This window comes from Syngnathus acus, chromosome 15 (assembly GCF_901709675.1).
Source record: "Syngnathus acus chromosome 15, fSynAcu1.2, whole genome shotgun sequence".
Classification (NCBI taxonomy): Eukaryota; Metazoa; Chordata; class Actinopteri; order Syngnathiformes; family Syngnathidae; genus Syngnathus; species Syngnathus acus.
In genome coordinates this window covers 8,602,753-8,616,955 of record NC_051100.1, presented here as the reverse complement: position 1 = coordinate 8,616,955, position 14,203 = coordinate 8,602,753, and the positions used below count along the sequence as shown (strand labels likewise).

Sequence of the window (14,203 nt, the reverse complement as noted above, 5' to 3'; positions counted from 1 at the left end):
AGTCATCTTTTTTTTTATTCTATTTTTCTATGACTGTCAGTTTGTCTTTGTGCCGCAGTTCACCCACACCGTGACACTCAGGAGTAACACACAGTGAGTTCTCCTGAACTATGACCGCAAAGCTCAAAGGGTTATTATCGCTTTCTTGTGACGATTCACCTAGGCTGTTGTTGTTCTCACAAGCTCATTTAAGGTGTGCATGTTGTAAGGATCAGATCAACATGTGGTGGTAATTAATCTGCAAATTACAATGTGAAGTAATTCTTTTCTTTTCTATGCATGATTTTCTTTTCTTTTTGTTTATGGGGGGGGTGGAGAGCGCTCATATGAGCTACAGTTTATAAAGGAATGCTTATCTAAATAAAAACAACACCAGCATGGATGTAAATCTTTCTTAGCCTCCCAGTAAACACAAACTTAAAAGAAAGCTATATATATTCCACACAGTGGTTTATATCAGCTTGCAATACTTTTTCGCCTCTTACCTTTCCAAGCAAGCAAAGCTAAACCAATGAATAGAGGGATTTTCAAGGCTTTCTGAAGTGATGAGAAAGAGGTGGAAACAATTAAGTCCGGACAACGCACTCTATCTAGACTCTATTGATCGGTGTGAGGTCATCCCACCACCACTAAATTAATCTTTGCATTTTCAGCTTTCTTTTCTATCTTCCCCCAATAATGTGCTCTCGTGACACCAACAGCAACTTTGTTTTCATGCTAAATATCAAGACACACAATATCACCTCGCTATTCGTGTATGCGAGAACTAATGTTGGGGCCAAGAGCTAATCAGGGAACTTTCTATGACCAAAGGTGAGCATTACATTGTTTCGCAGTCAACGTCAGTAGTTGGTTAAACGTAATCATTGCCCTACTTTATTTCACTCACCTCCTGAAAACTTAAAAACTCAGCACAATCAGCAAAAGCTTATCACTTGTTAAGCCCTCTGTGATTAGATCACATGGTAGCAAATTGAATCCTTCTCCTCTCTCTGAAACCCACAGAGGAATACTAGCAAGTATACTATAATGGGAGGCTTATTTAGCTTTATTTGTAAAGTGCGCATCGGCAGGATGGGAGAGAGCAGTGGAAAGAGTAAACCTTTCTATCTTTTGCTCCCTCTGCCACTTCAAAAGACGACCGAGGCTTTTTACTCATGGGATTTAGTCACCTTGCAAGCACACCCTGTGCTTCTTTGTCAGGTGTGAGGCCAGTTGGTAAATGCAGACAAAAATGGTGCGGTCCTAATTGTTAGGTAACAAAGAACACACTCTGCATCACATTAGACGAATAATATAAAGTAAATGCTGAGATTTATTCAGCCTTCCGTATTTCATAAACTACATCTTCCTGTCCCTTGTTCTCAAAGTATTGCCACCTTTTTTTTGTCTAGAAAACACTCTGTCGCTATATTACAGACTAACTAGAGTTTGTGTTTGATATTTGCTTTAATAGATTCATTTGTGGCCAGTGAACAGTATACTTTTAACTGATAAATGAAAGGACAGATTAATACTCTTAACTGGCTGGGAAATGTATCAAGGGAGGAGGAATTAGGCCCAACATTGTTATAAGAGTAAATTGAGCATTATTTCAGTCATGCGCAATTTTGGTATTTTTCCCAGTACTTTTTCATTGAGGATTATGCCATGCCAGGCTCATCCTGTGTGTTCTGAAAGAAAACAGGATTTCACACTCACTGTCAGGCTGCCTCTTTGCTGATCCCCCATATTTATATTTTCAATTATTTTCCGTTTTTCACCCACTCATCTTTAGAATGTGCTGATGTTGATGCTTATACAATGTGTCCGTTTATAAATCTAAGTAGGGCACAGACGACTTTGCTTATCTGAGGGAAGACGCACAGCCGAAGTTGATAATGAAGATGACGGTAACAGCACGTGGTGCTTACCAACTTCAATTAGACATTTATTTTCACTGAGTTTTATGAGCTGTTTGGTATCCTGGGGTTAGGAAACGTTCCATCAAACGATGCCGTTATAGGCAGTTCGCAAGTAGGCATGGCTCTACTTTTTTCTAAATGGCACTTGTCATTTCTTTTTATAATGGCAATTGCTACTTCACACTTTGATAGTACACAGAATGTGTTGCATCAAAAACTTCAGTAACACATCCACATAGTCCATCTGACAAAAAAATTGAGACGGAACAATATTCAGCTTTTGTCATTATATTATGTAGCACGGCTGTACGGAATTCACGAATGGAAGTAAAGTCTCTTGCTCAAAAAAAAAAAATCCCTGCAACCTTTTAATTTAAAAGTAAAAGTAATCAAGTATCCAGTCTTGTGCAATTAATGCCAAATAAATCATCCTCTTGTAGAAGCCCCTCTGAGTGGAGGCATCAATTACACCATACCTTTAACCAGGCTAAATGAAACACCTTGAAGTAATTTTCACAAGGACCTCATTTCATGCTCACTCCGCTCTCTGTTCATCATCCAGCATTAGCACGAGCTCAACCACTTCTCATTCACACGCTCTCATTGGGCATATTGCCAGTATGTCACAAGTACACATCTTGAGGACACTCTTATAATTAAGGAGCGATTTAATAAGTAGCTGGGCTCCACTGTAGCTGATAGTGTCCTGTCAGAAGATTGAGGTCCACTATGCGACGCTTTTGACAGCTCGAGATTATGACGAGATATGTGAAGTCAGATGCTGACTAGACAACACCAATGTGTTGAAGAGCCGGCCAACCAAGCCTGGCTAAAGGTGCCCTACCCCCACCTCTAAGACATTTTACAACTTACATCTTATGTACAATTTACAGCTTATGTTTAAGCACCATTAGAGTGAAAGTAATAAGGGGAGGTGTGTCAGGAAAATTCCAGGACTGATGTCACAATAGATATATTTCAAATACAAATTAAGAGTTTTGCCCTTCAGTGTGGTGCCTTGCTCAAGGGCTCCTGTGTCCTCAGCTGGACTTGGACCCAGGACCATCCACAGCCACACAAAATTGTCCCTTCTAGCTCGTTTTCCAAACTAACTCTCAGAATTACACTCGGATACATCAACTCAGAACCTGATAGTGCATGCAATTGTCCATGTGTTCGCTGCACTCGTTCAGACTATTATCACTCTAACTTTATGGGGGGGGGGGTCAAACTCACAGTGACAGTTCAATAAATTCTAAGTAGTCTTGGTTGCTTCATTACCCCAAGCACGGACCTGAAGCAACCTCTGTGTTTTGCCTCATCCAGCTTTGTCACCCTGCACATTCTTGCCAATTACCAAATAAATGAGAGCCATACTGGATACAAATGAGGAAAAATAGTCTTTGTTGAGGACCATTTGTTGTTGAAATTCTAGTTGACAGGAAAAAATGTGACTCCCCAAACAAGTCTAGTGAAAATAAGGGGAGCTTCCAACCAGGTATTTTATTGTAAAAAAAATCTGTCTCAGTGAGCATTGTAGCAGAAATAAGCATTGGACTGAGTCTTTCAACCAGAAAACAAAATGACTGAAATGTTCTTGAGAATAAACCTCACAAGAACTTTAGGTGATCCTCTTAATGCTAGACTATAATTTACAGTTGTGTCTGCAATTAGACTGAAAGGATTTTGTTATTATGGCAGCTTTTTCCACAGCATTTAATCCCCTTGCGTTTACTTTGAGTGCTTCACAAGTGCACCCCTGCTATTCTGCAAGGTCATCTTTCTCGAGAGTTTGATTTTACCCCTGGTTGATTTGGAGTAGTGTGTGTTGACCCATCATTCATAAATTGAGTCAATATTAGAATGCTGATGAACAAATAACCAGCTTTTTTTTTTTGTCTGAGGATGTCTGGAAGGCCTTGTATTTGCCACATTGCTGTGCCCAGCATGAGGGAAAACAAGCCCAAAGTTTACTGCCAAACACGCAGCTTCCAAATTCATCATATCCGTCATTGATCTCATCGTCATAGTCTTGGAATGAAATCCTCAATGCCTTCAGGTAGTTCGATAGACAACACTGAGAGCAAACGTAATGAGCTGTAATGAATGCTAATCTTTTGGCACAGAATAAAGCTCCCCTCGCTCCACTAAATGCAGTATTAATCATTTAATTACTGGGCTCAATATAGCATTCTTGTTTAAGATATAAAAATGGGATATAGCAGTGAGAGATTGATTTTTCGGCTTCCGTATTGTTTGTGTTTACCAGCGTTTTCACATCTGGCCTGTTTACCTGAGAGGCAAATAAAGTTGTTGTTTTTTTTTCTTTTCTTAGTAAACCTTTATATGTGCGGATGTTTAAAGTGACTAATTGGTGTTGTAAGTGTATGGTAAATGTTTGCAATTGTTTTATATTTTATATTATTATCTCTCAAGGAAAATTCTGTTGACAGAAAAGCAGACCCCAAACAATGGAGAGCCCAAACAAAAAGTAGGGTTGCAAGGGGACGAGTTGGTGCCTTGCTCAAGGGCACCTCAACAGTAGTTAGGGACCAGAATGGCATCTGTTCAACAACAATTTACACTCTCAAAATATATTTAATCTGGATTCTGGTCTGCTGACGAACATACAACGAAGACAAACTAAAAAAAGGCCCAAACAGACAAAGTAGCCCGTCTTTTAACATGAGCACACATTAGCAAATAAGGCTTGATTCCAGATCAAACAGCAGCTTTTGCTCATAAAGGGGGCGCATTCTTCACACCTGTCCCAGAGAATAAGTGCCCATGTAAAGAGCAGAGCTAATCTGTTTCAACGCTCAGTCACACTCTGCACACCAAAGGAAATTTCCTCTTGCCCATGAATGTCTCCTGGCACTAAGATTACATTGTCGACAGCCCAGGGAACTTGTGCCCTCTCCGGTCTTCATCCCACTATTTTATTTTAGTAGTGATGAATGCTCCTCTAAAATAGACATAGCTGTCTATCCTGTGTGTATTAACTAATGCTAGTTTATTTTGAATGCCCAAAGCTGCCATATTAGAATTTGATTTAGTCTAAAGTGTGTTTTGGCTTTATTATTTATAAACACTGAGTGACTAAGTAGAGTAAGACCATGACTGTATCTTGACATTTTAGAGCTTGTATTTGTTTACTAATTAATTAGAGGTTTCGGATTTTACACTAAAATTGGGTGACAAAAAGGAATTTGCAATTTTGTGACCTTGATTGATTGAATCATGCAGGTCTCCAGTCCAAGTTATTATTATTGAATTGTGTACATCAACAAAACTACATTTTGAACTGCTAATCCCTGATTTATGGGGTTGTTTTTTTTACACCTCAGATTGGCAGAACCACCGTGCTTTCATTTCCAGATTTGGTGTATTTGGATTTCTCCAATGTAACAAAGACAGCTTAAGCAGAACTGATGGCTGCAATAAAAACACACAGTGAGATGTGCCAGGAGGACTGAATGATATCAGGGGGCTGACGTGTTTTCAAAAATATGCCTCATTGAGCTGCAATGTTTCAGAACACAGAGGAGGACAGCCTTTGGAAAAATCTGCTGAGTCTATTGAGGAATTGTTTTTCACTGACAGATTTGTTTTGAGTGAGTCATCTCTGTAGCATTTACCAAAGATGTTATTATGAACGTGTGTCTGACCATTCATGACTGTGCTGTAAAACACCTAATGAGCTGTGAGCTTAAACTGTTTTTTCTCGGTCATTAACACATTATTCTTGTCAGCTTTACTGCTAAATTTGGCAAATCTGTACTACACTGTGATCGCATATCCTCCTACTCCTCACCTTCAGTCTGACAATTGTGAACAGTTCTATTTAGGGAATATCATCAGAATAATGTACTGCACGGATTAGATTGGAAAGGGAAATTGACATACGCATCTGTAAGTATCTCCAGAGAATACATTTCTAAAGGTATTCAGGGATACCTTCAATTCCTCTGTGTGGTGGCAAGGTCTAAATCAAATGCCACTCAGAGATGCTGATGACATTCCCTTGTCGTTTAATAATGAGTAATGCAAGATTTTATGGCTGTGGAAGAATTTAAAGCATGGTTGGCAAGAGGTTTATCTGAAGGTTTTATGACGTATTTGTGTCTGATTTAAAAGGTTTTGCCTTCCTCCGCTACATGAGAACAAATTCATTTTTTATAAAATAGGCAGAAATCGTAAAACAGCTTTAAATGGCAGTGTATCGTTGAGGATAATCAGCAAAATAATCACAAATTGAGATGGAAAACATTTTTTACTTTTTGTTTATACTTTTTACAGTTTTGTCATTGTATGTTGTACCATGAGATGTAAAATGTGAACTTTGGCTTAATCTATGTAGATCGTTGAATGTTCTTTTATATTTGTAGTCATTTTGCCTTGTCTCTATTGCAGCCAATCCCACGGGTGGGGGACCAAAGAGTTTCCCAGATTCCTCTGAGGTCTTCCACGAGTCCAGCAGCACTACAGGCATGGTGGTGGGCATCGTAGCAGCTGCCGCTCTGTGCATTCTTATCCTGCTATATGCTATGTACAAGTACCGCAATCGAGACGAGGGTTCCTACCACGTGGACGAGAGTCGTAACTACATCAGCAACTCGGCTCAGTCAAACGGTTCTATTGTCAAGGAGAAAGCGGTCAACACTGCAAAGACTTGCAACAAGAACAAGAAGAACAAGGATAAGGAGTACTACGTGTGATTCTCAAAGTGCTGGTCTTAGTCAGACCAACTGGAACATTGTTGGAAAATACAAATCAAGACATTATTGTGTACAGTATGATAACAATATTGGAGCTTACTTAGTCATTTTTTTTTCCCCAAGAAGACAAAGCTCTGCAAAGTATTAAGAAGATATAATGAGAAGAATCATTCTCAAGACTGTCTGGGAAAAAAACGTGGATGGACAAATGTCTCCGGCATCCAAGTGGAAGTTAACTGAAAACAACCAAATAACATAATCCATCTGTGACTGCTTTCCAATAGCGGGATGATCCCACTCCTTTGTTGGTGGCCACCACAGGAGCACACATGCACTTTGCAAAGATGGATTATGAACTTAATGGTTTGATTTTAAATTGCCTGTGTTTGTGGTGTTTGGTTTCTTGAGAACATGGCGCCATACATAAATGTTGCAAACATTTTCTTTTTGAAGAATAAGCAGGAAACTGACAGCAAATCCACAGAGGGGGAGGGAAGAAAAAAAAAAGTCATGACAGATGTCCACGGACTCGCCAAAGTGTCTCACTTGAGCAAAACGGACCGGGAACTGAATTGACTGAAACTGCAGTGTCATTTACAAGACTTTTGTTTCCAGAAGAACAAAATGTCCATTGTGCCAGTAAGAAATCTGGAGGCCTTTGTTTCTGCATCATGTGAAATCTAAGGCAAGGAATTTCCTCAGAAGTCTCAGACGTGACCATGTGGGAGCTATGCACGCCGAATGATCCTATTCCATTCCATATGTTTATATACAGTACAACCACATCTAAATGTGCTTTCTGAACTGTGATAATGTGGTGTTTTATAGCCTGTTGTATAGATGATGCCAACTATAACTGCTCCAAAACCATTTTTGGAATAAAAATCAAAAGGACAAAAATAAAAAAAGATGTAAATGTTAAGTGTTGCTAGACATAGAACATTTTATGAAGAAATCTGCATCGTTGGTTTCCAGCCCCCTTCCTGTTTTTACATATTCCTTTATAGTTTTTATACAAACGCCAAGCAGGCCAAGAGTAACCCACCTAAAACTGCACAAAGGAGTTCAAAGCAGGCGAGGAATGAGCACAACAGCGTACATACAATATGATCGGACTGACTCGAGTGTGCTGCAGAAAAGATTATGATGAAGTGATGAGGGCACCAATGTCGAACAATGAATTACTTTTGGGTTTTCAAGTGGCATTATGAAATTGTCCAATGCGTGCTTGATGCGGATGCAAAGATCTAAAGATTTCCACAAGTCCATTTCAACAGTTCTGTGTTTGTTCCGTCATTCTGTCCGTCAGTTCTGCTTTCAAGAGACCTGTATGAGGAAAATGACCTTGAACTATAAATGATTATAACGTACTGCCGTCTGCACTTTTATTTCTTCTTGAATGCTTTGGGTTTCAATTATAAAATGCGATTTTATTTTTGGTATAAAAATAAATGAATGGTAAAACGTTATAGATAAATTAACATATGTTAACGTCATTGATCATTTTTGTTAACGAATGCAGTCACTGGCTAAAATAATGAGTTCCAGTACAAGGCCTGTATGAAATATTCAGCCTCTACAAAGATTACAATGCTCAGTTTTAATTGACAAGTTGATTAAATTTTCAGTAGCACAATCTGTTTGATTCAGCTTTTGCATTTGCTCTGTTTGTGCGAGTGTTTGTTATAAAGTAGGTAGCGAGTACTACTGTGTACAATTGGCTTTTTATGAGTGAAAGAAAAAAAAAAAAACCTCATCCGTAAAATAACGATCACTTGTCTGACTAAATTAACACTCAGCTCCAAAGTTGTTCTAAATAAAGTTGATGTGGCATTCTCTCGCTATTGCAGACGAAAGGCTGTCCTGATGTCAAATGTTACTATGACAGTGGATCGGACGCATGACTTGAAACTGATGCATGACCTGCCACATTCAGTTTTGTGCTTTAAGCTCTGTACTAACTTCACCTTCTGACACCCACATTTAATGACACACAGTATAAACACACACACACACACGCTGTAGATCGACATCAACTACTACAGTACACAAAGAGGCCTCTTGAAGAAAGCAAAATAACACAATTCCGTTAAACGGCAAGGGACATTTATTTATATAGTAGCACATTTCATGCACAAGGCAACTCGATGTACTTCACACAGCCAACCTAAAAGCATTTACAAAAGCTTCCAAAGCAAAGCATAGACAACAAAAACAGCCTATTCAAATCTTAAAGAACATCCATTGAAAACATTTAAACGCCTGACCAAACAAAATAATTAAATAAACATATTTTATTAAGGCGGCGCTAGACTTATAATATCGATAACTGCCTTTGCCAGTTTGCAAACTTATTTTATTAAAGCTGCGTTAGACATGTATAATCATATCAATATAATCTTCAGTAGTGGTGTGTGCTCGTGTAGTTGCATGATGGGCACTAAGGAATGTGAAGGCAACTCCATGAACTTATTTTCTACGAAGTGCTGTGGAACAGGATGTACCATCGGTCCAGACAGGGAGAATGCTGAACAAAAACACCTCAAGGATGTCTCATCGGTCCAGACAGGGAGAACACCTTATTTGAGCATCTCGAGAACGGCGAGGAACGAGAATAACATCGTCTTGGTGGTCGTACCTAACCGCAAGACAGCTGAGGCCGGACACCTGCACTAACACCCAAACAAGGAGCAGATGGCCATCGACCAATCACCACACAATATTTTGCATGCTTGAATATTCATATTGTGTTTCTTTAAAACTGGGCAACCCGGAAGGATGTGTTGTCTCTTGATGGTCACAAGAACACACGAATCTTAGTGTGAGGGACCCGAGGACCCAGGCGCCTGTATTAGTTTGCTTTGTCAGGAATAAATACTTGGTAAATTCGGCCTAATTGATCTACTGGTCTTCTCTTTGACAGAACGAACTCGCAAAATTGTTAGGTGCGCCAGTGTGTGGATTAGGACATAACTCTTGTGTTAAGTGTTGCTCACAATTTGGAGCCAGATCAATAACTAAAATCCGTAGCCTAACAATTTCAAAGAACAGGAAAAATGCTGAAAAACTAAACATAGACTGCAACAGGTGCTTATCTTGAACCCAAGTTTAATAAGCAAGCATGTATAATGCGAAGCCCCACCTGCCAAAAATTAAAGACAAAAACACAATCCCACCATTAGGCTGAAAAAGAAAAAAAAAATGTTTTAACATGTTTCCGTTTAGTTTACTCACAAAAAGATGCTCGTTTCATATTCCTTCCCTTGTGGCCTCCCCTCGCACTTTTCCTATCCTTGCCCACACATTATCATTTTTAGAGAACATGCTCATAACCACCCACATATTGTACTGACAAAACTTTATTATCCCTAACGCCAAGTTTGTTTATCCTTTTCAATTTCCAGCTGGCTCACACATCCATATCTACAGAGAAACATCAAAAAAGTTTGGGAGATTTTTATCATGATGCTATATCATAATCAGGTCATTCCTTGGTACAATTTCTTTAAAGGTGTCACACACACGCTAAAATGACCAAAGTGGAACTAAAGGTGATTTCATAATTTATCTCAGAAGCATATGCATATAGAAACCATGAAAGAAACCTCTTTAACCTTTGCAGGCCACTGACACACACAATTAGTGCAAGTCACATTTTAATCATGTAACCCGCATTTGATCCCGTGTCAATTCATGTGTCAGCAGTTACAGTATAACATCATTTGGGAATAAAGGGCAGCAAATGTAGAGCACAACGTCCACCAGTTATTCTACGGTTAAAAGTGGTACTTGAATTTTTTTTTTTTTTTTTTTTTTTTTGTCGTGCAAAATGTTCCCCCTTAGACCAAAGCAAGCAACGGTCCAACTATTGGATGGCTCTAAATGTTTATCATAATTTTCCTACCAATTGCAGGCTTAAAATAAAATATATTCTCATGAGTATGTGCTTTAACTTGGCCCATTTACTCTATTTTGGCCCACCTTACTCCAACGTTTCGACCACAAATATGACATTCTGGGGATTTTTTAGCACTATCCTGAGGTATCAATTATGTGCCACTGCAGTGGCTATAAATTTAATCTTACCACCCACACCAAAAGAAACTTTGTTTGTTATTGCGCATGTTCAAATATATGGGGGATAACATACACCCTCTGTTTCATTGTCAACACATTCATGATGCCCATATTTCACAAATTAGTTAAATTCTTTGAGTCTAGGGGCTTGTCGCTGCCTTGCTCTACAGTAATTCTACAAGGCAAAGTCTGTTTTGAAATGAGTGTATTTTTACGTTTTTCATTCGAGAGCCTCAATGATATCATTTTGCATGTTGTTTTACTTGATTTGCTCTCAGCGGGTTGATTGTTCACTTGAGTTCTTTTCCAGTAGCCAACATCTCCCACTATAGTATAGTAGCTCCCCTCCTGGGGAGCAAAGTACAGCAGAAATAATGAAATATCAATAGGAGTCTCTCAGATATCTTTCAGCGGGCATCCTCTCTGCCAGTAGAAGAACACTCATGGGGTGGAGAGGTATTTTTAGCAAAAAATATTTATCCCCTCCTGTCGTCCTCCCTCTTCTGCATCCTTGTCCCTGTCTTTTGCATTAATTTCCCCTCCCTCTCTTAGGTCTCCATCTCAGCTGGATATAGCAGACGTCCTTTTCATTCGACACACCAGTGTAATTCGTTCTCTCTATAATCATCCATTTTCCAATTTTCATGCCCTCTCCCCGAACTTGACACACGCATTGTGGATTCTATTTCACAGCAGTACACCGGAGCACACTGGTTTCCATTTCATTTGTTCAGTATTTGTTTAGAAATCCCATGGTCGTCTGCCGGAAAGCAGTAACGCTTAATAGAAGCTTCTCTGGCTGAACCATGTTTAAGAAGTATTTGAATGTGCAATTTTATAGCAAGGTTCTGAATCAAAGGAAAATTCTTATTAATACTCTAAATTGCTCTCTGTTCGCAAGTACCAACAGCGGAAACTCACATTTAAACACGATCAATTCTGTGACATTGGTTGCTATTAGTATGTCTATAAAATTGTCCCATCATAAAACTTTCACACTCAAGTTTGTATTGAAAGTAACGATTTACTATTTAAAACGTTTATAGTAAAGAAAGAAAGAACCAACCATTCACCGTTGTATTGTAAATCAAAAAACCGTACCGCTCACCCTTTCAAGAAACCTAATCTGTAATGAGAGAACCGAAAGCTATTGATTATGCTATTTACGTTATCAACTTCTTGATAAAAACAATTTGATAGTTCATTGATTGTACTGATCATATTATATTATATCATTGTTATAAATTTACTCTCTGACATCACTTGTACTCTTCTGTGGTACCTGTGTGCACCCTTATCACAAAACTCACATCCACATTGTTGATTGATGTAACCCACAATAATGACGGTCCCAGTTGTGAGATAATATGCTAAAAATCAGGTATTGAATATTGCATGTTTACTTTATGATATTCGACCTTTTTTCTTAGTTGATTTAATAACTTGCCTTTTTTTAACCAAATCACAGGTCATAAACAGTTTAATTTGAGCACGGGTGAACCATTTAAAGCACAAATTCTTCTGTTTCATTGTTCTGTCAACTTAAACTTGCACAAACCAGAAATTAAGTGGAGTTTTATGTTCATTTCACAATTTATCTGTGTGATCATTTGCATAATTGACTCCTCTATGACTAGACTGGGTGACAGCACACAAGGAGGCAGGCAGTCTGTGAGGCTGGTGGTGACTCAACATTAACATGAACCACAAAGATGAAAGAAACAAGAGGTAAATTAATCACGTCAAAAAGGGTTGTCTGCTTTCCGCTCTGAGAAAAATCATATCTTTTTCTAAAGATGCATCATAAACGTGACTAAGAGAGACATTTGAATCAGACCTTGTGTTGGTATTAAATTCCAAAGGGAAGGTTTAGTGTTGGGAGCTCCAGGCCACCCTTTGCAGGGGGCGGAGTCAATGTGGCAAGGGCACCAAACACATTTAGGGTGCATCGGTGCCATTTATCATGTTTGACAAGTGTACCTCTCAGTGCCATTTGGCTTTATTACAGGTACATTTCTCCCTCACATAATGATGTTTTCCTTCTCTCTTGTCCTCTGAGGCCATGAAAACCTGCAGTGGAAAAATCAAGGTGGTTTATTTTTCTCCTGCAAAGTTTTTTTTTTTTAAATCATCATTGAGGATTTAATAAATGAATAATGTGAAGGATCGAATATAAAAACAAACCATTTACAGTATGATAGCACATTTCGAACCCACATATGAGTGACAACAAGCCCATTCTCTCAAACATTAGTCCTCACTTGAAACAGATCAAGTGAAAGAATTGCATTGTGATTGTGTCTGTGATGTGTTTGAAGGCATTTTGATCACTGCTTGACTTGACTTCTTGCAGAAGATAGTGTGACCCCAATGACAGAATTGGCTGCGAACAAATATTAACCCTGCAGGAAGGCTCCAATTATCACACCATTCCCAGTTGTCTTGCGTGTGAGTGTCATGCAGCTGGTCATCATCTTTGTTTTGATCAAGATGATGAGTTGCTTGATTGCTTTGTGAAATACTCGGTGTTAGATGAAATTCATTTTCTGCATCTGGGATTCATCATGATGCATGAATCAATATTTCATATCCGGGAATCAATGAATGTGCTTTGTTTTAGTGTGCAGTCAAGCAATAAAGTACCACAATGCAGGCACTCCTCTTTGCTTGTGGTTGACTGATCTGCTAACATTTCTAATAGTAATTTGTCAAGGATAATCAGTCAACCGTGTCAAAATCCACAACCCTAACCATTAATGCTCTTCCACCAGTGCTGTATAGATATATTGACCTTGAATAAATAATTAGGCATGGGCGGGTCCCGATACCAGCTCTCATATGGGCCTTATTTTAATAGTGGCACTAGAGGCTGCCAATACCAGCCACTGATACTGAACACAAAATCTGACATTGGCTTGGTTAAATTTTACAAAATGAAATAAACTATCAAATGAGATCTAAGAAGCTCAATCAACTGCTGTTTAGTGTTTTTGTTTGCCAAAAAACATGTGCCAAAGGGACTTAGGATGAAAATTAGTCATATCTAAGGTTCATTTACATTCTTATGAATGTCCCTGTTTATAAATAAATCTTTTGAAAGTTAAATCAATAAATGAAATAGCTGAAGCTAACAGAGTTAAGGGGGCTGTTCATGAACTAAGTGTGTCACTGCACAATATAAGAAGACAGGTGAATCATATTACTGTTACGTATACTTTTTATTATAACCACCAATGCGACGCTGTTATTTCTCTTCGTGAATGATTCATTCTGTCCATGTCTTGAAAATAATCAGAGCACAGCCGGTCTGACGCTATTCAACACAGACACTTCAATAATAGCGAGGTCTCCCTTTTTATGTAAACGTGGTCATGTTGGCTTCATTTAAATTTTATTTTGGACAGCTGCAATCCAATATAAAATGAGATTGATAAGATATGAGATTATCATGATCATTATATTGAGTATTAGCATCATTTTATTGAGCATTAGCATTATTAAGAC

The 14,203-nt window shown here is 38.6% G+C and overlaps 1 protein-coding gene and 2 long non-coding RNA genes across 36 annotated transcripts in view; all 3 read left to right on the top strand.

Annotated features, from left to right (window-relative positions):
- Positions 1-7,989, top strand: part of LOC119134656 (neurexin-1a-like) — a 145,984-nt gene extending 137,995 nt beyond the window's left edge. For all 34 annotated transcript variants that reach the window (XM_037271568.1, XM_037271566.1, XM_037271574.1 and 31 more), the window contains one exon: positions 6,318-7,989. In XM_037271568.1, the coding sequence (XP_037127463.1) occupies positions 6,318-6,622 (305 nt within the window). In that variant the 3' untranslated portion in view covers positions 6,623-7,989. The remainder of the gene's footprint in view (positions 1-6,317) is intronic.
- On the top strand, positions 4-3,405 carry LOC119134797. Its single transcript, XR_005100400.1, has 2 exons — positions 4-2,825; positions 2,859-3,405. It is a non-coding gene; the product is annotated as an uncharacterized LOC119134797 (long non-coding RNA).
- Positions 7,990-9,665: 1,676 nt separating the features above from the next.
- On the top strand, positions 9,666-13,355 carry LOC119134796. Its single transcript, XR_005100399.1, has 2 exons — positions 9,666-11,649; positions 12,364-13,355. It is a non-coding gene; the product is annotated as an uncharacterized LOC119134796 (long non-coding RNA).
- Positions 13,356-14,203: the final 848 nt, after the last annotated feature.